A 25,066-nucleotide genomic window follows, 5' to 3' on the forward strand; every position below is an offset into this window, starting at 1 on the left:
CAAGTGATTTACAGCGACTATGAATATGCGTTTGAGGCTTGATGTAAATAAAGATAAGGGAGCAGGTGGCGGTGGGGGTGACTTGTCGAGCTCAGTCGAGGGCGTCACCTGTTGTGTCCCGTTCAGCTCCGCGGCATTCCTAAGCTCACCCTGATCCAGAGGGATACACTCAGAGTTTATGTTTGTTGCAGACACACTAATTACACTCCAGTGCAGATTTAATGGAATAATCTCATATAGGACGCTCTCTGCGTCACTCAATTTCAGGTTCGTTAACTCAGACAGTAAACCAGGGGTGGTCTCGTGATTCTAAAGCAAATTAGATTTGTCTGGAGGAATTACAGTTTAATGCAATATGTTTGCACACAGTAACAAACTGAATACATTTGGACTATCAATAAACACTTAAAGCTTAAATATCAGACATTAAGTTTTCTTGGACAACTTCCCGTCTGTTTTTCAAATTATCTGTCTTTCTCTGGCACCGAGCAGATTATCTAATCTGTGGGAAGATGCTACGATTTCCTCCAGAAACCTCAGCAACATTTCAAATAACAAACAGGGCTTTCAGAGAGGCGAGTATACTGTCTAGAGAGAGAACAACTGGCTGCCCTGGCAGCGCCTGTCTTCTCTGGACCAGGTCATTACCATAGCCATCCTTGCCAGGCTTGTGACTGAGCCACCCCACTTGCACTAAGGAGACCTTGTCCGAGGCAGGCTTCATAAAGCCATTCTTTATATGAAAGCGAATCTTTCTACTCTTGCTCCACATTACATCCACTGTCCCACTCAATCACTGCAATTGTTCCCCTGCCCTGGTGTCTTTTTGGCCTTTCCTACACTCACATCAGTAGTGACCTCCCTTATCTTGCAAAGCAAAGGGAGGAGAAGACGATCATAAAGCAGTTTCTCCTGACTCAGGGAAAAAGACGGCGGAGGAGGCATCAGGCATCAACATCCCGCAGCAGATTTTGGCCAGGAAGATCCCACTGTCCGTCCAACAGCTACCTCACTTCCCCGAAACTAACAATTGAGGGAGCAAAAAAAAAAAAAAAAGCAAAAAAAAAAGCTGGTGTCATGTGTGTATGTATGTGTAAATGTTGTTAAATACCTCTCCAGCGTAGTGCTTGATGCCAAACTGGTGATCAGTTACTCTTGGTTTGACATAGTACGGGTTTGTCTGGAGAGAAAGGACAAAGATACAGAAATTATCATGACATCCACTCATGTAGTTATAAAGAGATTAAGTAGAAGACACTGTGCGCTGGATTCACAGAGACAATAAAATGCCATGTGACAAGTTAAACATCAAATATAACATCAAAGCACATGAAACAAAATAAAACACATAAAATTAATACAAGGCCTAGTTATGAATAGCAGTTAAACAGTTACAGTTTAATCCTTTAAGGCAGGGTTCTCAAAAGCACCTAATTTTCATTAATGTGATTAATGTGACTGTTAAACAGTTAGGGTAATGTGGTATGGGGCGCCGTTTGTAAAGTGAAACATGCTGAAATTAACGGCAAAAATTTTCCACATTTAGCTCAAAACAAGTCATTTTTTTACAACATTTAGTAAAATATTTGTAACTTTTCATATTTAAAACAGAATTTTAAATGTTAAATCTAAATGTTAAATATTCAATCTAAATGTTAAATGTTAAAACTAAATATTATATTTAAATCTAAATGTTAAATTTAAATATTATATTTAAATCTAAATCTAAATATTATATTTAAATCTAAATGTTAAATCTAAATATTATATTTAAATCTAAATGTTAAATTTAAATCTAAATCTAAATGTTAAATCTAAATATTATATTTAAATCTAAATGTTATATCTAAATATTATATTTAAATCTAAATGTTATATCTAAATGCTAGATGTTAAATCTAAATGCTAAATGTTAAATCTAAATGTTTAGGCTAACATGCAAATTTATTGCACGGATCAGCGGAAATACCAAAATAAAAGCTTTCCGGAAACCTCCGGTGCAAAAGTGTGCCGGTAGTGGTCAGACACGTTCTCACTCCCAAAGCGTAATAATTTTCGCTAGGTGACAAATTGTCAACATTTTATGCTTTCGGGTACCCAACACGTTCCTAAATTACGGCAACGGAAAAAGGAGAGCACATGAGAACCGTTTGGACTCAATCTACACATGTTCGTTCATTTTCTAAAAATCGCTTTGGAAAACACTATTTTACGTCATTTAACTGCTAGTAAAGGTTAGGAATAAGGTTATAGTTAGATAAGGTTAGATTTAGGGCTGGAACACATGGCTGGAACGTCTATTATGGCGGGACCGTCATTCCACTGGAATTCAGCCATAACCCGACCATGAGAAAGCACGTCCGGCGATTTAGTTGAAAACATCGGAAGATCCGTTTTGTCGGCCATCCAAAGGTTTAGCAGTAGTGCACTCTTAGCAGCTGCAGTCTCCACTTCACAATCGCTGCAGCACATGTCCAGCAAAATCGCTGGACATGCTCGTAGGCAAGAAGTGAAGCAGCACATGGCGGGGAGAACAGACACAATTTTGCACCGGAGGTTTTCGGGAAGCTTTTATTTTGTTATTTCCGTTGATCCGTACAATACATTTGCATATTAGCCTAAACATTTAGGTTTAACATTTAACATTTAGCATTTAGATTTAACATTTAGATTTAAATATAATATTTAGATTTAACTTTTAACATTTAGATTTAACTTTTAACATTTAGATTTAACATTTAACATTTAGATTTAAATATAATATTTAGATTTAATATTTAACATTTAGATTTAATATTTAACATTTGATGAAAAGTTACAAATATTTTGCTAAATGTTGTAAAAAATTACTCGAAAAAATATGTTTTTGTAAGGTTTTGAGCTAAATGTGGAAAATTTTTGCCGTTAATTTCAGCATATTTCACTTTACAAACGGAACCCCATAATGTGGCGTGCACATGGTAACAGCTGAGTTTTACATCTGTGCTCAGACTACAGTACTTTGTGAATGCTTTGTGTTACTATGATACACCAAATATCCCCATAAAAGCATTCTCTTCTTCTATAAACCACTGAATTATGTCTCTAGCACAAATGGTAACAGAGTTATAGTCCTTTAAAAGCCATTGTAAAATTGCCCTTCTACCAGAACAGTGGTTAAAAAAAGATAAAATTACCACCTTCTATTGAAACCATTGCCAATGAGGCTTCAGCGAATAGTCAGTGGATAAACGGAAACGCCAGATGAATCTCTCAGGTCTTTTTTTGCTATTTCTTAATTATTTTTCTTAATGATACTGTTCATCTGCTATTGGTAGTGATTTTTTTCTAGGTCCTCCACCATTAGCACAAGATATGCTAGTTGCTAACAGTATTTAATTAGGGCAACAATGAGCTATTAGCCAAGCGGCTAACAGCTCTTTGTTGATCCCAAAATTCTATTTCGGGGCACGAGCCTGTCAAACTGTACTATGTGTTGTCAATTTTTTGTACCTTCGAATTAAGAATTGGAAACACATGTGCTTTTTATGACAGTTGTGGTACAGTTTTTTAAATTGCTTCCTTGCTAGTTGTCTGTTATGTGTAAACACAACACTTTTTCTTTCCTGAGTTAGGTAGGTTTTTTCTTCTTCTTAAATGATTCATAGGTCAGTTTGGACTGAAAATGAGTAAAAAGCAGCCAGTGTCCAAAGAAAACTTCGAATGACCTTCAGAAAGCCTGGAGAACTATTGCTCAAGACCACTTATAAAATACACGAAAGTCTGGGTGCGTCGAAGCAAAATACAAAGAAATGAAGGGTAGGTCATGAGACTTTTCACAGTACTGTATATAATGAGTTTCTATCTATTGTGCTGAAGATACTAGAACCCGGGTTTACAAACTAATTAATAAACAAATTTATCAAAAAAATACAACGTACACGTTTACATGTGTTGATTCATTTACGCTGTTTGCAACTTCCTTACATGATGTGATACAAACATCTTCTGCTCTGATCGCGACCTTAAAACGTAACACACGGATCCGTACCCAAGCAAACACCTCAGGGCGAGGTCATGCGGTTCTTAAGTCTCGCTCTGTATCGTTCTTGTTTTTTCCGTCAGCCATAGAAAACTCTTTTCTCCTGCACACAATGCTGGTCAGACCCAGAGAATGGCTGATCACATTTCAGTATTATTGTGTTCATGTGCCGGAGCGCCCGGGGGTGTGTACGAGTGCTGCTCAGACATTCAATGCAACAGGCGATTCATCAGCCAGGACAGAGGTTTAACTCTTTGAGGCTGTCTGAGCTGGGCGGTGAAGGCATTTCCCCAGCTGGGGTTAAGAAGCTTTGGTGCGCGGATATGGGTCATTTTTATGGCTTTGCTGTCTATCGGGGAGGGATAGAGTGTGTAAAGGAGCCATGTAGGTTTTCACGTGTGCATGTGGACTCACTGCGTGTCGACTGTGTAGTTTCTCCAGAAGGGTGTAGTCGGTGCCTTTGGGGAAGCGACTCTCCTCATTGATAAGAGCCAACATGCCCAGTTTCTAAAGGGGAGACAGACAAAAAGAGAGAGAGAGCAAAGAGTTTGAAACACACCAAAGTCATGATGGAACTAGTTGTAATCCCATTGGGGCACATCTGGCAGCTATAACAATACGTACAGGAAACAGCAATGTTATTCATTCAATATGCTTTTTTTAATTGAGAAAGAGAGAGGAGGCACTGCGCTCAGCAGAGTAGTTTCATGTCTTATAATGAACTAAAATCAGACAGATATGTAGGGATGAAGTAGTTGTAGTGTAGTGTTTCCTCCAAACTTGCCAAGTTTGTGATTTTAAACCAGAAATCTTTCAAACACTTATGTAGAGGCTCAGTTTTAACGTCATTATAAGTATGGTGGTAAAATAACACAAATTCATGCCTTACTCTAACCATACCTCTAACCGCTGACTAGTGTACATTACTGTGCAAACAACATGCAAAATGAGACTATATAATGATAGACTGCGAGATGGGAGTCAGTGTAAGCACAGTGTGGCGTCTGGGTCAGCCCCGCTCTGGCTGGTGGTTAGCGGTCTGTCCTGGTGATGACTTTGCTCTGTCAGGGTCTGACTGTCTGTTACCTTTTCTATGAGATCCAGACACTCAGCGTTATCCATCCAGTCTATGGCTTCCCACTGGATCCCCTCCCTGTGAAGACAAACACCCACACAGACAGACACACCATGTATACATAAACATCAACAACCAGGAAGACACAATGGCAGCATTATCCAGTGTGAGCATGTGATGAAATGAGCCATGTCCAGGCTGCTGGCCTATTGTACCAGAAAACAACTGGCTGCGGGAGAAAGTGAGGCATTTCCAAACGTCTGGCAGTTTGCCGGTATGATCACGAAGAGGCTCAACCCCCATCCCCATCTGTGTCTGCGCTGTCTGCTCTTTCCACTGTATGCATCCATGTATGATGTTAAACTATGTAAAGGTTTCTGACCTGTTGTACTCCAGCTGCTCCAGGGAGAAGATGTGCTTATTGAAGTACTCTTGGAGTTTCTCGTTTGCGTAGTTGATATTGAATTGTTCAAACCGGTTCACCTACACAATGGAAGAACATGCTTTCAGTATACTCTCTGAGATTTAAATCAAATAAAAGCACACACTCACCAGCCACCTTATTTAGTTAATTTGTTCAACGGCTTATTAGCGCATGTAATAATTTCCCCCAGGGATCAATAAAGTATTCTGATTCTGATTCTGATTCTGATTTCTAATGAGTCAATCACATGACAGTTACTCAGTGCATTTAAGCATGTAGACATGGTCAGGATGACCCCCTGAAGGTCAAACAATTCACTTGAAGGTGATTTAAGTGACTTCAAAAGTGGCATGGTTTTATTGTGTCAGACGGGCTTGTCTAAGTATTTCAGAAACTGCTGATCTACTGGGGTTTTCCCACACAACCATCTCTAGGGTTTACAGAGAATGGTGGGAAAAAGAGAAAATATTCAGTGAGTGGTAGTACTCTCAGAAGAGAATGGTCAAACTGCTTCAAGCTGATAGTAAAGCAACTAAAGCAGGGTTAGAGTATCTCTGAATGCAGAACAAGTCAAACAGCAGCAGAAGACTTCACTCTGAGTCACTCCTGTTAGTTAAGAACAGGAAACTGAGGCTACAGTTTGTGTGTGCTCAACAAATTTGGACACAAGATTAGAAAAATGTTGCCTGGTCTGATGAGGCTTGATTTCTACCATGACATTCAGATGGTAAGATCAAAATTTGGCATAAACAACGTGAAAGCATAGCTCCATAATGCCTTGTATCAGCTTGCTTCAGGCTGGTGGTGGTGGTGGTGTAATGGTGTGGGGGATATTTTCTTGGCATATTGTTGTTCTAGGAAATTGTTAAAACTCTAATGTTGCAGGTCTCGTTATCAGTATTAAAAAAGGTGTAATACTCTCAGTGTGTGTGTGCAAGTGTGTGCTACTACCGCAGATGTGACTCATGTTTGTCAAATGCACGTGACTAAAAAGAGCACAGATAAGGAAGAAATACAAAATGTAGCAAAATGCTTTGATAGAACAGTCATTGTGTTGGTATTCTCACAATGCACCAGAGAAGATAAGTTATCTGGTGATTTAAACCAGGATTTGATTCTTTTGGGGCTTTCACCTCAAAGTTCTCAAAGCCAAAGATGTCCAAGATGCCAATGGACTTGAAGTTGTCTTTCCCTTTGATCTTCTGATTGATCCTCATTATGATCCAGGAGAAACACTGGGAATAAAGCGCCATGGCCACCGAGTCCCGCGAGTCCACGGCCTACAGATCAGGGAAAAAGAGATGGAGGGCGTACCAGAAACCACGTCAGGCATAAATAAAAAGGAGGGGGAAAAAAGGAAACTTTGCAAACTGTACCCTAAACACAGCATTTATGACCACACAGTAAACATTTCATCGGTTCTATCAGGTGGCGGTTAAAGAAGTTAAAAACAAAAGATATGTTTGGACTGCTTGAATGATAGTGTGTGTGAGGCCTCAGTTCCATAAAACAAATAGTGGCTTGAAGACAAAGGTGTGTTATGTCAGCGTCTGTCTGCAGTTGAGAAGACGTCTGTTTTCACAACAGTCAGTGTTTTTTATCACCCAAATATCTTCAGAGTGACGCACTGCACTGTAACATTAGAAAAATCCAGTGAAAACAACGGCAAACTGGAATAAAGCGTAAAAGTTTATTTGTTTTTTTTAAGTATTTTTCTTTTAAAAGGAAATGACACCTACAGAAAAATCCCAAAGCCCACCTGGCAGAAAGAGGCTCATGGTGGCAGGCATCCAAGTTCACTTGGAGATTTATTTCAGCTGCTTTGTAGTTTATATTTCCATTCCACTAAATTTCAGAAAGAGCTGATGTTTTGTTTTCGGTACAACGCTTATCTGACATCTATTGTTTAATAAAAGTAAGATTTTACATAGAAAGAATGAACATGTGCCCCTTTTTCTGACTTCAGGTCCATTTCTCTCACATTAGATCTTCACAGCGATCCCTCAGGAGGTAAAGCGGGTCATTTGTTAACTGGAAGCTCCCACAGCCCACATGTTGCAGCATCCTTGGGCAAGATACTGAACTCTAAGGTGCCCCTGATGCATCCACTGGAGCATGAGCGTTACATAAAAAGTGCTTGTATGAGTGTGTGTGTGTGAATAGCTGAATGAGGTTTGTAGTTGAAAGTGCTTTGAGTGCTCAGAGCAGAAAACTGATCTATAATTACTGATACAGTTTAAATGTATTTAGCTTTTTTCTGAATTGTTGGCACTTTTACTTCAGTAAGAGGCTTGACGGAGGCCATGTGCTAAACTCTTGGTGTCAAGCTTTGTGCATTCATGGGCCCACATACAGCACATACAGGCCGGACTTGTTGGCCAGACCCCTGAAAATGACAAAGAAGTACATTCTAAAAACCTTCAAGTTAAATGAACCATCCATTTACAAAACAGATGACGAACAGTCTCAGATGTCCTAAGAAAAATAAGAATGTCTCAGTGTTTCCACATTAAGCCAGCGTGCTGTCATTTCGAGGAAACTGTCCCAGTTCACAAAAACACATCCACAGGACTCATTGGCCTTTGCATCTTACTTCGGTGTAATGTCTTTGTCATTAGTAAGGCTGTGAAACCGATGAGTCAGCCCCCAGGCTTAGGATGAAATTAGCAGGTCGGACAAAGGCTCTCATGAAGGATTCATTCCTAACGTAAACACAATGCTTCCTTCTAAAATATAGTGAAAAGTTTCAAAATTACACCCTGCTCCTCTGCAATTTTTACACTCTGGATCCAGTCTGCTGGATCCTTCAGCAGCCTGGTTCTGGCCTACAGGCCTTGAGCTTGGCATAAATTCACAAGTAAAAACTAAAAATGAAACTGTCCAAATCATTACTCAAACTAAAACTGATGAGAAGTCCTGTGAGCTACACGCAGTTCCACAGAAGAACATGAAAAGAACATAATTAATAACTTGACACGTTACTTCTCCGTGGTTCGTAGGACAGATGCTACAATGTGAACAACAACGAAAATCTACTTCCCATCCACATTTGAGTCCAGGGTAATTTTCTCCAGCTGCCATTGAGGAAGCTTTACAGCCTGTGTATGAATATACAAAGCCTGAGCTTGCCAGCTACACTTCCTCGACAGGTATTGTGCTTGATTTAAAAACAAAACAAGAGTGCGGCCGTGTGTACTTTATTCAGAGCCACAATGCTCCTGGGCTTTTCAGTAATCCATCATGCCCGGTCACCTTGTACGACTACTGGGAGCGAACAGAGCGCTGCTGGCTCCAGGATCTCCGTCACGGGGGTGAGAAGAATGGCTGCTTGTCCAGGACAAGGGGTGGGGGGTGGGGGTCTACTGCTGGAAGTTGTGAGGGGGAGTGACCCCTGGCTGTTGTGAGAAGAGGTCTTTCTTGCCGACTCTAGGTCTGGAATAATGAACTCTATTAAGAGGCAAGTTGCTTCAAAGGCCAGGCAGAACAAGCAGCAGCAGGGTGACAGCACAAGACTCTTTGTCTGCTGATGAAAAGCTTTCTTGTAGCTTTCGTGTCCCGGTGATAATAATAAAGGTCCTCCCTGCATATTCGCTGACATTTATGAGCGTGAGTGGGCCGATGGGTTGAGCCCAGCCGAGAAGGGATTGTGGCATGTGTGTTCTTGTGGCATATGGTGAAAAGCACAACACATGCAGATGAAAACTTGTGCAATGTTTACAGTATTACAGATGTCAGCGCAGACATTTGAAGCTGAGGGAGACACAAGTGGATATTTATGCCAGCGTCTCAGTGCCTGGCTGCACTGCCTCCAGAGGAGAAGACTCTTACTTCACCACCAGTCATTGGTTCTATTGTGCTTTTGACTCAGATCACTATCACGATGGCTTTATTGTGCCTGAAATCTGGCAGACAAAAAGCAGGAAATGGCTGGGAGTCACGCAAGGGGATCTGGAAAGGCATGTGGTGGAGCGCGTCAGAGAAAATTGTGTGTGTGAGTGTGTCACCAGGACAGGAGAAGGAGAGGGGCGAGGACAGATATGGATCCACTGCATGATTAAGATTCTTGACAGAGCATGGTGCCTGAACTTAAAATTATACGCTGAATTCTGGGAAGTGAGGTCCAAGTGCTTCTTTTCTGTTTCCGTGTTAACTGTGTGATTCATGTAATGAGCAACAGAGGGGGAAATTGGGCTGGATGTGTTGTTACCTGCTCCACAGTGAGGGGGGAGCAGATCTCCTCTCCTCTGAGGATCATGGAGCGCTGGGTCAACACCTCTGACAACTGGAAGGAGTCGAGGCCGAGCAGCTCGCTGACGTTACTCACCACTGAAACAAACACAAGCACACACAGATGTACACAGGGTATCTATCACTTACGCAAACAGTTCAGGTGACTCCTATTCATGTTAAACAACAGATGTGGCATATACACAGCAATCCTATACCATCTGCAGGAAACTCTACTCTGCAGGCAAGTCTGTAGTGTTGGCAGTCACCGTAGTTCACAGGTTCTTTGGAAAAGAGGTCGGACACAGCAAACAAAGGAGCCTGAAGCTCATGTTACAGCCTGCTTGGTGCTCTGTGTGCTGGTACAATGTCAGTCAAACTCAGGGCCGTGAGGAATACTGCAGAGCCGTCCAAAATCGCTGATAACCCAGTTCTCTACTTCGGAAATTTCACCAGAAACAATTGGACTGAGTTTATTTTGGAATTTTTTTTAAACTGCTTGATAAAACCTGCATAGCTTGCGCATTTGCTTTCAGTACTAAAACCACTGCTTGGATCTTTTTTTTTCATACAAAAATTCCCCTTTCACTAAAGTCTAATAAAGGAATCAACAAAAGAAAAGAAGCAGCAAATAAATAAACAAATACAAGTGTAACACCCAGTTACACAGTTTAGCTTATTTAGCTGAGGCACAGTGGTGGGGTGGTTATCACAGTGGCTCCTCCTGCATACCCTGACTTTGAATTAGATAAGCAGAAGAAAGTGGATGGCCTATTTTTTTTTACCATAGAGTTAGAGCATTTCCAGGTTTTTATACTGCTTTTAATCTGTGTAATTCCAAGCTTCAGTAATATGGTTCACATTGAGAATGTGTCATCAAGAGCACACACTCAGGAAGTGACTCTGTGGTGCCCAGAGACTGTCGACTGAAACTCGACACCTTGGATACCAATGACACGCAAAGTAACCACTGGCATTACTAAGTGCACCGAGCTCAACTTTGAGGCAAGTAAATGAAGCAACAACAGACCAAATATTCAGTAGTGCGTTCTACACAAATTGATACATGTACATAAAGTTTAACACACCACCAGATCGTTTAAGATTTTGGTATTAATTTATTTTTCTACCTCCTTTGGAAGTTATCTGAGCTCCACCGGCAGTCATGAACTCAATGTTGCCCATCTGGAGGACTGCCGAAAGAAGCTTGAACACGTCCCTGATCTCCTCCTCATTGAATTCCATCACTTTCAAAGCTTCCTGCAACACAAAGTTACACAGATGTGCCACAATAAGGAATCCTAAAACAAATTAAATTCATTAATTAACATGCAACCACCTACAAACCAGACCCAATGTGAGATTGCCAAATAATAAGTTCACCCAAGGCTCATGTTCTATGGAAGCGAGGTCTCTGACTCATGAAAAAGAGTTACAGCGCCCCCTGGAGGGGAAACAAATGATGTACAAGAGTCCTTTTCATCCTCACCATCACACTGTTGAAGAGCTGCTTGTCGTCTAGACTGCTGTCCTTCACGCAGCCCGACTGGCTCAGGTAGTGATACGACTCAGGACCCTCAGACAAGAGGTACATATCTGTGACACAGAAAGTGACAAAGTAGATGTAATAAAACACTTCAAACGGACAACACAGACGTTATTTCAGAGGTAGCTGTAGAGATGCCCCAAAGTACATATTTTCAGGATAGCAGTCACATAGCAGTCATATGTCTTCACTAAAGAAGTGTTTATATGGGTATCATAGTCAGTCACAGACTAAAAACCAACCTCTGTGGTCCTTGTCTGCCCCTGCTAACAGTGCGTAGAAGATGTGGTAGTTTCTCTCACCAGGATTCTGTCGGACCACGCGGTTCTTGGAAAGACAGCGTGATTAGAAAAACTGCTACAAGTACTTTACAACTGAACGAGTTATTCCGATTACTTATTTAAACACTGGTGTCATTGAAGAAGACTTGCTGAAGATACTGACTGTATCACAAGCACAATATAAGCTTACCTTTTCCAGCAAGTCTGATAGCTCAAAGTTAAGGAAAAAGTTACAGCGACTCGATCATCTGTGCAAAATACTATCTTTATAGTATGTGAGAGTTGATTTACTGTGTGAAGGATACAATCAATGATGCAACCTCCCTGGATGTTTCCGTTTTGGGAAAAGTGGAGCTGTATGAACTTCCCGAAGCGGCTGGAGTTATTGTTGTACACTGTTTTAGCATTCCCAAAGGCTTCCATGATGGGACTACAGAAAGGATAAAGACAATCAAGCAAATCTGTTACTATAAAGAAGCCTTTAAAATGTATCCGGTGAGCACACACTGCAGTGACGGTGATGTGGATCCAGATTATTTAATAATGTCTGAAGCTGAATTAGGTTAACATCACTGCCATTGCCACAAGCTGTTTGGAGAGTTTGAACTGGTATTTGAGGGTAAGCTCATAACAAATTTTTTTATCTTACCATGCAAATAATTTTAATTTAAAAATCAAATAACCTAAACATTAAAATAATGACTTGCACCTGGGGAGATGCATTTACACAGTACCTGCTCTGGACGAGGGCCTGCTCCACCCTGGTTGTCCTCTCTGAAGGAGGAGTACCTGCTGAGTTTTGACTCATCACTGAAAGAAACTTTAGCAGCAGCTTGGTGCTCTCCGTCTTCCCAGCACCGCTTTCCCCACTGAGCATGCAAAAAACAGAGAAGATACATAAACGGATCTGCTTGAATCTCTCCATGCATCCATTTTCTAAACTGCGTATCCAGTTCAGGGATGCGGGAGCTGATCTCACAGGGTGAGAATCAGGACGGGGCTAACCCAGAGAGACAGGTAACCAATCACACTCGCATGTACGGAAACTTTAGAGCCACTGCTTAACCTAACATGACTGCAGGAACCCACGCAGGTATGGAGAATATGCAAACTCCACCAAAAGATTTGAACCGAGGATATTCTTGCTGTGATTCAACGGTGCTGCATTCAGTTGGTCAACTGTATTCTTTACTATGTCTATTCATACAGTATTTTTGGGAAATGCAAGAGAACATTTTTCAGATAGGAGTACCTATTTTGCAAAGGTCAAAGGAAGACTACGATATTCCTTATTTCATATTCTGTTCTCAAGATTTATAGTGCAGCCAATAAATTTGCAGGACTCACCTGATGAGAACACACTGGCTGTCGTGTCTCTTCCACAGGCAGCGGTAGCACTCGTTGGCCACAGCGAAGATATGAGGAGGCAGCTCCCCCATGTGATGTTTGCTGTACAAGTCGACAGCAGCGCCATCGTACAGGCCTGCTATCTGCTTATAGGGATTTACTGCTGCCAGAATTGAACCTATGTTGGTCTGAGAGCAGATAGATGAAGGAAGACAAAAGAAGTCAGAGGATAACACAGGTGGTATGAAAGAACACACTAAAATGTATAATTCACTAATCGCTTTGCTATTCATTGAGCTCTGCAGTACTGTTAGTGAATACTCCTACTTCGGTGGATTCACTGAGTACCTGCATTCAGCAATAGTATTAAACTACTGCATATGGCCTAGTTTGCTGTAAGGATGATAATATTTTAGGATCCATTGCTTCTGCTCGGTTAATGCGCTTTGGGAAAAAAGTCCCCCCCACACACAAAAGTGTGTTTGTGGGTCATCCTTCCACACAGTGATACTATTCTCCAATACCACGAAGCCAGGCTTGGCGAATGCTCCGAGATGAGCTCAGGAGATAGGATTTCCAAAGGCATAGTTAATGTGTGTCTGTGGGGAGTGATTATTTTAATAATACCTGGATAATATTTCCGTGGAAGCCCAGAGCTTTACGTTGAAAGCAATCCTGGGGGTGAGAGTAGGTGAAACAAGGATAATAGAAATCCTGTTCTGAATACGCGCACATTATTCCAGAGTTTATATGTATTGTAAGTATTATTTAATATTATTAAACATCACCCTGCCCCCAGTCCTCTTTGTCTGTCCCTGTATAACTTTCTGACCATTTTCCAGTATATAAATATATCCTCCCCTGTTCGAGACGTGTTCTACTTTTCACCGTTCCTCACATTATTTATTCCCAGAAATATTGACTCACAAACCTCAAGTCAGGACTCTACTGGTACATCAATGAACACTTACATAGATGTTGTCTTTCTGATAGCGCAGAAACAGATTGTGCATGATTGCCGCTTCGTGCAGCTCTGCCAGTGTGGACATGTCTTCTACTCCATGGATGCTGCTGGGGTGCATTGGGTACACCATCTCCCTGTTCAGCTCCTCTTTTTGTAGGCAGATCACCTGTAACAGCAAAAGGCACACGTACATAGACATATATGTTAACATAAGGTATTGTCAAGGTTTATATGAGCCCATAAGTGGAACTGCACAAGTTGTTGTACATTGAAGCTGCACCATTTTGTCTCTGCACAAGAAAAGGAGAGTAAACGACATCGATACCTCCTGCATTTCACTAAAATTCAACTGGGATCCTTTTTCATGTTTAGTAACTGATAATTTAGTGGAATGAACTTTGTTATTTTATTTCTGAAGTAAAGAGTACCAATAAAGTTTAAAACCATTGTAAAACTATAGCAACACAATAAATTACCCCATGTTTACTCATGGCATCTCTAATCATGGCTAACAAAGACAGCAAGCAGCCAGTTACATCAGGGTTTGAACAAAACAAGTTATGTCCGGGTCACCTTTAAGATGTTAATCAAACTCCTGACAGAACGTCAGTCTTCCGCTGCATGCTTTGGTGACAGGTAGATCAGAAATATCACTCAGGAATAACTGAAGTAAAATAAGATAGACTGCACCCCTGATATGTGCCTGTCTGTGCCTGCTGCCAGCATACCAGGCAGGCAGAGAGCCCCTGTCTTACTCATGTCCGGATGGCTCTTTCACGACCTCTCTCTGGGTGAGAAATTAAGGGATGGATAAGATCTAACGGCATTTATATAATGGAAGTGAAAGAGTGAGAGCGAATAAGGTTCTTAATAATAATAATAATAATGGATTGCATTTATATAGCGCTTTTCTAGGCACCCAAAGCGCTTTACAATGCCACTATTCAATCACTCTCACATTCACACATTGGTGGAGGCAGCTACAGTTGTAGCCACAGCTGCCCTGGGGCAGACTGACAGAAGCGAGGCTGCCATATTGCGCCATCGGCCCCTCTGGCCAACACCAGTAGGCGGTAGGTGAAGTGTCTTGCCCAAGGACACAACGACCAGGACAGAGAGCCCAGGGAACGAACCGGCAACCTTCCAGTTACAGATGCGCTTCCCAACCCCCTGAGCCACGGTCGCAGCCTTCTTTGGCTATCAGAACTCTAATGCACAAGATAAGAGAGCAGAGAGACCACAACTATGTCAGTCACCAGTCAGGGAAGCGGTGTCCAGATCGATACTGATGGATAAGAGGCTGTGGCATCCCAATGCACTACTGCTGCTCTCCTGGCATGTTCATGTGTGTCCCAGCAGGGAGGAGACACTGTGTCTCAGAGAAACACTGAGTCAGCAAAGGCTGGTTGATGAGGCTGCTAATAGACTGTAGTCAAACATTTGAGGCTCTGTTGATTCTTTGAAAGTAGATCTAATGAACATGAAGTAGGACTATATCAAATCTTTCCTTTAATAGAGCATGCAAATAGAAGTTTTTGTTCTTGTAGATGGCATCTGGAGTAGCCCCTCTGTTTTAAGGTTTGATGTGTTGTGCACTCATAGATGGTCTTGTTCATACATTGATTGTAAAAGTGGTTATTTGAGTTCCTGTTGCCTTCCTGTCAGCTCAAAGCAGACTGAGAACATTCGGTCTGCTAGAGATCGTTGTGTATGAAAATCCCAGCAGCTGTCCTTAATAGATTGGCCAGTGAGTGCACATTATACCTTTATAAAAATCAGCTGCATGAAGATAAACTATATGACCTGCATTTTCAAATGTGTCTTATTTTGTAAAACCCTTTCCGGGATGGCATACGTTAGAGTCTGAATATCTTAAATAATCACATGTGCAGTTAGTAAATCTTTAAAGAAAAATGTCGACGAGGCCGTTTATAGTAAGTAACACAATGGGTAACACAATAGAATGGGTGTATGATGAGAAAAAGTCACAACAACAATGTAGTCAGTAATGTTTCTGTGGTATTAACGTTTATAAATGAGTAAAGACCTTTGAGAAAAAGCAATTTGTGCAATGATGTCATTCAGCGAGCAGAAGTTTGCAGATTTGCAGCCAGATGTCCTTCAACATTTGGCTTTAACCCCACCCTCTCCTTTGGCAAATTGGTGAAGATTCACTATGGGGCCTGAGTGACTAATAAATCAGAAAGGCTTTTCACTTTGAATACATCCACAGTCAGCAGCATTAGCATTTACACCAGTCACTTAAAGGGAATGATGCCATTTTTAAACACTCTGATGGATTTTCTTTGGTTTCTTTTTCTTTTTAAGATAATTACTGAGACCGCCAAACAAAAACGTGGTTTAAAAAGCGTTTCTGTTGACACTGATGACAAACAGCAGATATCTACAATAACACTGACTGCTGATGTTAGCATTCACCAAATGCAAGTTCAAAGCAGCTTTAAGGTGGCTGGGAGCAGAGTGTAACACGGGGAGATAATTTACCTGTTTGCATTTTTGTGTATGTCGGGACACAGAGTGGGTGTTTGTCTCCGTGCACATTATCACCTTGTTTCTGATCTTCTTTAAATAACTTGTGGCTCAGATTTCACAGAGCGAGCCGCAGGGACTTTTTCCTCCCTGAAACATCAGAGATGCCCAGGGGCAAACTGAGCTGAAGTTTTGGGCATCAAAAGGTTTCACATTCCTCTGTTTTGCCCCACTGTGATCTTGGTTTCATTGTTGGTTGCTTTCCTGTGAGAGAAGTTTGAACTTTCTCCTAATAGCCACAGCTCATCAATATTTATCGTTATTAATTTGTTTTCAAATGATTTATCGACTGCACGAGTTCCTCTTGGGGAAGAGATAAAAGACACCTGAGACGCATGGATTTCTATTTTTCCTCCTTTCAACGAAACCAAATGAAATCACAGCTTGAATTTATTGTTAAATTTGTCCATTTAACATTTTTAAGTCATAACCTTTCAGACGAGACATCCCTGAGACAATTATCACAACGCCTGTTCCACAGAGGGGGCAGCGTCACCGCTGTTAATGATTGGAGTGGTGTAATGATGGAAACTATTTCATGCCACTTACAACGACATGATTGATTAGCAAAGCTGTCTGCGGTGCAAATTGATCTTCTACAAATGGAGGCTGTATGCACAAGAGAGCTATGATGCTGGACACACGCGCAGCACACAAAGCAGAAAATGCAAAAAGCCCCAGTGTTCATTTATATGATGACTATATGCAGGATACACCCTGGTTGGGTCGTCAGGCTATCACAGGGCTAACACACAGAGAGATAGAACAGCTATTCACACTCATATCCAGACCTACTTCCAATTTAGAATCACCTATTAACCTAACGTGCATGTCTTTGGGATGCAGGAAGAGGCCAAAGTCCTCGGGGAAGGACAAAGGGGAGGCACGCAGGCTTCATGTAGGGCGGGGACTTGAATCCAGGACCTTCTTGCTATGAGACGACAGTGCTAACCACCCCGTGTTTCGCTTAGTTTCTCTCCTAATTTAACCTAATGTCCTATACAACTCAGTGAAAAGACATATTTTACATAATTTTCAAAAATTTAACAGATTAGGATTCGGTGCGGACACATAACTCTACAGGTCATGTGTGTTCTGCATATGCAGGTGTTTTGGGTTTCCTTGAACTTAAAGTTGTAACTCTGTTTTATGCAAACTGGAGTAATATCTCCAGTTTGCATAAATCATCATTACTCTGGAGAATTTACTGGAGATATGGGATGGGAACCTCCCATAACGCATGTGCCAAAAAGCTGCAGGGGCCTGGGTTTGAGTCCATCTCTCCCTACTTTCCTGTCTTTGTGACACTGTGCTTTTAAAATAAAGAGCTATCCCACACCCCCAAAATATCAAATGCTTTGATATAGACTAACATTTTGCAGTCATGCCCACACTAATGAGTAAAAAAATCTTTATTTTGTTTGAAAAAAAGTGTCATTCACTTCCTTGAGCAGGTTACTTTGTGACAAATCGATCTGATACCCCACGTATAAGGTTAAGCAACCTGTTAATATGTCAAGATAGCGATAAAGACATAGACATCAACATACATTATAATTTTATTGCATTACACAGAACAGCTACACTGTTACAATACTACACATGCATTCAGAAACACTGCCATAAGCCTCAGAGAGACAATCAGGCTCATTTTGTTTTGTTTCCCATCATTTAAAAACACGATATTACATAATTGTTGGCAAAATGTCCTCCATTTCTGTTGACTCATAAAAAGTGAGTTGCACTTTTGCAAGAAAACCTTTTTATGGCTGTTTTATTTGGTAGGCTGAGCAGAGAAAGAAGATTATTTTGTTGAAGGCCAAGCTGTAAAATAACAAACATAAAAGAAATTTAATGAAAAGTTTGACCACTGTGCCTGTACTTTTTGTGTCTTGTAAGCCCACAAAAAAATCGTTATGTGTGCATGAAATACAAATAAAAAAATATGAATAAAATTAAACTCATTGGGTCGAACAGATGACCCGTGTCCTGAAACGTCTCTCCGAGGGCCCGGACTGAAGTTGGCCCCAGGCCATTTCCTCCATGTCATTCCTCCTGCACTCTATCCCTGCTTTCTTGATAAAACAATACATTAATCTAAAATAAAAATGATTATATAAAAAGAAAATCAATGGATAGTCACATTCATGGTGTCCAGGTGTACCCCGGCTTTCCCTCTGGGATGGTTGGGATAGGCTACAGCAGATGACTTAAAGAAATACATAACTGGCAGATTGTTTGGGGTTTTTTCATCCTTAGAAAGAAATTTATATAACATAAATTAAAATGATACAAAAATTACACAGACTAAAAGGAAGCAACAGCAAATAACTAAGTTTTAAAGTTGTTTTGCAGCTGTGTTGCTCTTCCCTTTTGTTTCCTCTTCCTTGAAACCACACCCTGCTGCTGCGCTTTGTCCAAGCAACTCTACTTAATATTCACATATAGGTGGAGTCAGGCTCTGTGGCTCACAGCACTTATGCTTTAATGTCAGCTGTATTCAGGCCTTTACTGGGGCACATGGACAGAGACAAAATCACAAGCTTCTGGATACAAACACAGTCTTGTTTGTTGCTGTTTTGCCTCTCTCTGTTTCCCTTTCTCATTTTTTTAAAAACTCTGAGTCCCTCTGTCTTACAGTGAATCCATCTGCTGCAGGGGGATCCCGCCCAGACCCAAGAGAAGAGAGGCAGTGAAGGGGGTGGGGGTGAGGCTTGGTGAAAATATGAAAAGAAATAACAGAGAGAGATTGTGTACAGCTCAAAAAAATCAGGCAAAGTATCCATGTAAATCCAAATCCTCAAAAACGATTTTGTTTATCACACAAACAGATGCTAACAATAATGTTTGTGTTATTTCTTCCAGCTTACTTGTGTATGTGCATCACTCACATAAAGGCTCACATAATAGCTCCATTGACTAATTATCCAGAAAAGGCTGAAGGGCCATCAATGACCCATTTAAAACTGCAGACAGCATGTCTACAGGCTCTGGACAACTTCAGGATTCACACTGGATAAGAATAGGTTTTTCGCTCGAGTTAAATTCTTAATGTCATGAAAAAGGCTTTTAGTGTACAATCAACTCGGGACGGAGGCTAGTTTACAGTCACTATTAACTGAGGCCATCAAAAAGGAACTGTTTTCACTTCTTATTAATAAAAATGCCATTGATTTTCTCAGTTAGTCAAGCCACAAGCCACATGCATTTTGTACTGTATGTGTAAAACGATTCATTGGTGGTCGTAGACTAACACTGGTCAAGTGGGACAACAATGACATCCCAGCAGCAGGTATTCGGCTCAGGTGGCCGATCCTCTCTCTGCTTTTCTTTACATGTAGACTCCTCTGGGGATAACTCACACACCGTTAATCCAGCTTGTGCCATCTGGCCACAAACACACACACGGACACACAGATGGATCCATGCACTCAAACACACAAAGACATTCACTCTGCTGTATTTTACCCGTCCGGTCAGGACTATGGCAGTGATGAATGCTGATATGATGGCTAATATGACAGGAGCCAGGCCCAGGCCGTGTGGGTAAAGAAACTCCGGTGGTGCTCTATGGAGATAAGCTGGGCATTCAGGCAGGGAGCAATGGATAATAGTATATCCCAACCCCCGAGTTTAAAATGCTGCCACAATACATTTAACAAACACCCTCTGATATGGTAGGAAACAGACACAGGCAGGCTGGCAGACAACACATATACACAGACACAATACCCTGGGCTTGATAGAGAAGCTTAATTAAATAAGAGACAGAGACTAGATCAGTAAGTGCCTATAAACCTCAGAAGATACTGTACGTCGTGCCCCCGGCCTCTCGGCCTGGGGCTCGGTCACTCAGGCACAGCTGGGGGCCGGCGGAGCTCATGGGCGCGTCACTGCAACTCCCCCTGGCTTCTGCTCCGCGGCTGCTGAGTGAGCCCTCATCTGGGACTCTCCTCAGCTCTTACTGGAACAGTGGCGCGGCTGCCCCTCTGTTGGTCTTCCATGGTCTCTTGTGTTCTGGGGGCCTCTGGATGTCTGGAGTTTTGATCTCCTCCATACCTGCTTCACACCCTGGAGGACGGGGCTGTGGCCCCCCCACACTCCCTAGCAGATCATTACATGGAGAAACCTTTGGAATGCAAGCGCGAGGATCCACACAGGTATGCACACGGGTGTTCACTGCTCGTAGACCCAAATTACACCTTTCTTGGCTGCTACTTCGAAGCACATCTGTCCTGCGTGCTGCACAACAACATTGAATATTTAGTATTTACTGCTGTTTACACTTAGCTAGATTAATGCGATGGTGTTGTGTTTAGTATATTGCTTTGTTTTTTTTTCTGCTTGTTTTCTATTCTTCTCTCAACAGGTGATCCAGGAGATTTTTATTTTTTTTCTCCCCCCCTTTCTCACTGTCCCTCTCCCCTTCTGTTTTTCCTTTCCTTCCTCTTTCTTTCTCCCTTTCCTATCTCTCACTCATGTCTGTCCCGTCTGTAACATCTGAAAATAAAATATAATAAATAATAAAAACAAAGATCGACCAAATGGACCAATACGGCAATGCCACGATGATCCATTTGGCAAAGTAAATCCATTGGGTATCCTTGTTGGTCTTCAGACAACATTTCTGATGGCTAAAGAACCAAATGGGACAGGCAAAAAAAAAAAAAAAAAAAAAAAAGAAGATACTGTACGTCATCCAGGAACGGGGGATGACATCAGGTCAGCTAGGAATCCTGATGGTGGAGACGGTCTGTTTCCCAATCTCACATTCCTGGCATTTCTGTTACAGCTTTGGAAACAGAGGAGAGACACATGTGCCTGGCTCGATAAGCAGCATCCACTGCTCACATGTCGAGATCATATGAGACCAGCTTCAGGCCACCATCAATGCAGTGGTCCTACTACCAGTCAAAAAAGTGGAGCACCACATAAACCTAATGCTATTTTTTTTTAACTCCCACTGAGGGTGGTGGAATATTTTGGGAGTAGCACTCCACGTCATTCTCCAGTCATATTCCATTACCCAGAGTTGTCCCTGCCCTTTGGACAGCGCAGGGTTGACTGCATCCCTTCCACAGACCACAGAAACACCGCAGAAGATGCTACGATGGCCCGAGGATGAGTAAATGGGCCATGTATACGTGTTTCAAAAAACAGGGAAAATTATGTATATATGTACACAGATTATTGATTGTGCATTTATGGTTCACTGTCTGAGATCAAAGAACACCAGCACTGAAGAAACTAAAGTGTTTAGTTGCCTCTATTGCTTCCTGAATGGCAGAATGGAAAAAAGTCAGTGGTTGTGGCAGAGTCGTTGGCAATGAACGTTCACTAGGATCTAAGGCGCCAGCACTCTGTGGAAACCACACTGTGTGACATAGATCTAATAAACCTGAGCAGGATATCAAGTTCAATGCATGTAGACTAAACTAGAACCAACACGCACAGCTGCTAGTCCTCCACTGTTCTTTACTCTTTCTCAACTATATCTTCGATACAGTCATGATGATAGCAGACAATAATCCTTCTACAAGTTTCTTCTGTTTCTTGTTTCTTTACAATTTTTTTGTCAACTTCATCACATTATTTCATGGGACATTTCTATTGGTTGGTTAGCAGATGCAGGTGTTAGCAGCAGTCAACTAAAGTCACCTGATTTGTTTGTTCCAGGCTCTCTCTGAGAGTCAATTAAAAGTCCTGAACTCACAGATACAATTTATGGACGAGTACAAGGCCACCTACACACTACACCCATAGGAGCTGCTCAGCCATTGAAACCATGCCATGAAGCTCCCTGCGCACGTTTTTCATACTGAGGATGTGGTCTCGATCTCTGCAGTTGACTCAGCAGAGCACCTCAGCACTCAGCTCTATAATTTTATGTGGTAACCACCTTGTAGCTGAGGTACTATGGTTCCCAAGCACTTGCTAACAACAACACTTACAGTTGATTGTGGAAAATATATGAAGGAAGAAATTTCACAAGCTGACTTGTTGCCACAGTTGAATTCTGCAACAATATCATATTCGAATTCAGAGTCCTGTCGCAATTAGACTACAAACACCAAAAACTGGCCCAGTACTTAATTCCATATTCCATAGAGTTTACTTGAAAGCAGACATCTGTTCCACCTCCAGACCATTTATATGGATGGGAATGCATTCACAGCTTCTAGCAATAAGCTTCTGTTTTCTTAGATCCACTATTAGCTCATTGCTCTTCTTTGTGTTCAAGGTCAGACTGTTGTTTCTGCACCAAGGTGCCATGCTTCGTCCCTGTGAACTGAGTCATGTTGTACCTGTCTGGGCCAAACACCATTATGTCACTTGCAGACTTGATGATGGTGTTAGAAAGTGAACAGGTAACCTAACAGACTGGGATGAACTGGCCTGAAACTCCAGTCTCCATGTGAAAAGGGAGATGGGGATGCAAAAGTCCCAAAGCTATGAATGCAGCTTGGAAGGAAGGATAGAGGATCATGAGAGAGAACTGATGAACAGTGAACTTACATATGTTGTTGCTGTGCTGCGTTGACAGCACCCTTTGTGTAGCTGCTGTTGTGTTATAGACTAGTGTGGCTCTAATGTTGAATGTAATGTAAAATGACCCAGAGCCAGCAGCTCAAAATGTTTTGCAACGATGGTGGATGACATCGAATATTATGGCTAACTGTCATAAGCCCTAAGCAACCAGTACAGGACTGCCAATACTGGTTTTGTGTGGCCACAATATTAATAACAGTGTGAAAGTTAACAACATCAATGTACAAAGGGGCACTCTTTTAGATAAAAACAGTGCATCCAGTGTAAATGGGCACCTGACAAAAACTCCAGAGCTTCACAAAGTTTCAGTGACAATAAAGCAAGTACTCCTTTAACCAGTTAATGCACGAGCATGAAAAAAAAATGCAGCTTCCTTACAATTTAGCAACCTACTCTCTACTTTATAAGTCCATTTTTTAGAAGGACTCCTCTGAAGGCAAAGCGCATATAAGTACAGATATATAACACAAGATAAAACAGCTTTCTTTTGATCTACAGTTTTTGACTCACAAAGACTTGAATGAGAAATTATTTTTGACCTTCCACCTCTGTGTGTGTGTGTGTGTGTGTGTGTGTGTGTGTGTGTGTGTGTGTGTGTGTGTGTGTGTGTGTGTGTGTGTGTGTCTGCTTCCCTGTGTCTGTTTCTCTCTCTGCCTCTGTAACAGGATTTCCTCCAGACACAAAGACCACCACGCACTGCCAAACAGATAAGCTGAGGCCAGTGAATTGCTGGACTCCATTCCTGTCATTCTTACTTTATTACAAAAGATGTTGATGCCGCTGCAGAGCCCTCAGATGAAACACATATGTGCAAACAATTAGGTCTCCCACATATACACAATGGGAAACAAACCTCCCCCTTTTACTTTATACGACCCTGGACGAGTTAACAGAAACCTGTCATGGTTCTGGGTCAAGCGACCCAGTATTTGAGTTTCATGTATCTTTTGTATTCATTTGCACCTAGCTTAGTTCACCTAGTTAATTTCTAGATTGCAGTTTAGTTTTGTTCCTTAGTTATTTATGTCATCTCCCCCTGTACTAAGTCTCCCTGGTTCATGTGTCATGTCTGCGTGGTTATGTTTAGTTCTTGTCATGTCTAATCTCCATGTTTTACTTTGAAAATCTGTATTCATTGTCAGCGTATTCAGTGTCACTTCTCCTGTCCTGTCGTTAGGTTCATGTGTGTCAGCTGTGCTCCCATGTGTGGCCACTTCCCCTGATCATCCCTCTTGTGTATTTAGTCTCTGTGTTTCATGTAGTCTGTGTCGTGTCGTCTGTGTTCCCACCCTCCATGTTGTCACAGCCAGTCTTAGTATTCATAGTTATGGTTTCCTGTGTCTTCATAGTTTTTCCTAGTTTTACTTTCTCAGTTTAGTCATAGTTTAGTTTGTCACTGCGTTTCTGCCTTGTCTGCACTCCTTGTCACCAGCCAAAATAAAGGCTCGCTTTCAGTTAAGTTTACTCCAGTCTACTCTCGTTGTGTTCGCACCTGGGTCCACCACACACACCGCCGCACGGTCTGCCTCCGCAGATCACGACAAAACCAGGGTGAGATTTTAAATGGACACAATCAGCTATGGACACTTAAATACTCTCTGAGCACCTCAGCGCCTTTGCTTTGTTAATTTTTAAAAGGAATAATGTTGGTTTAAGCGTAAACTTGCAAACACAGAGTCTGAATGCTTAAACCAACGATAAAAGCTTCATGTTCCAGATATACTGCCAAGGTGACGAATCAGGGACAAGACTAGTGAAAAAGAACGTCTTCTTACCTTCCCATAGTCGGTGGTGAGGATGAGGGTTGAATCATCACAAGAGCTGACAGTAGAGGGGCGGAGCTGCTCTTTGTGTCTCAGCCACACACGGGCCCCCTGCAACACAATAGCACAACAACCTTAACATCTGGACACTGGGCTTGCATTGGAGTCATGCGCTTTACACAAAGGTCTTACACATTTGCATTACAGATACTAAGTATTCCATTGATGTTCTTATTCTTCATATTACCAGAAACAAAGGAAGACAAAGATCGACCACCACTCCCCACACGCACAGGCTTTTTAGCTATATTATAAAAGA

At 41.7% G+C, this 25,066-nt stretch overlaps 1 protein-coding gene across 1 annotated transcript in view; it reads right to left on the reverse strand.

The window, feature by feature from the left end:
- myo10l3 (myosin X, like 3) overlaps positions 1-25,066 on the reverse strand; it is a 60,459-nt gene that overhangs the window by 21,672 nt on the left and 13,721 nt on the right. The window contains exons 2-16 of the mRNA XM_026144145.1: positions 24,760-24,858; positions 13,893-14,051; positions 12,922-13,109; positions 12,309-12,443; positions 11,880-12,004; positions 11,765-11,778; positions 11,536-11,620; positions 11,237-11,343; positions 10,878-11,007; positions 9,728-9,846; positions 6,654-6,800; positions 5,479-5,579; positions 5,108-5,174; positions 4,436-4,528; positions 1,112-1,180 (exon numbers count right to left, since the gene is read on the reverse strand). Coding sequence (XP_025999930.1) covers positions 1,112-1,180; positions 4,436-4,528; positions 5,108-5,174; positions 5,479-5,579; positions 6,654-6,800; positions 9,728-9,846; positions 10,878-11,007; positions 11,237-11,343; positions 11,536-11,620; positions 11,765-11,778; positions 11,880-12,004; positions 12,309-12,443; positions 12,922-13,109; positions 13,893-14,051; positions 24,760-24,858 — 1,638 coding nt within the window. The remainder of the gene's footprint in view (positions 1-1,111; positions 1,181-4,435; positions 4,529-5,107; positions 5,175-5,478; positions 5,580-6,653; positions 6,801-9,727; positions 9,847-10,877; positions 11,008-11,236; positions 11,344-11,535; positions 11,621-11,764; positions 11,779-11,879; positions 12,005-12,308; positions 12,444-12,921; positions 13,110-13,892; positions 14,052-24,759; positions 24,859-25,066) is intronic.

Source organism: Astatotilapia calliptera, chromosome 16 (genome assembly GCF_900246225.1).
Source record: "Astatotilapia calliptera chromosome 16, fAstCal1.2, whole genome shotgun sequence".
Taxonomy (NCBI): Eukaryota; Metazoa; Chordata; class Actinopteri; order Cichliformes; family Cichlidae; genus Astatotilapia; species Astatotilapia calliptera.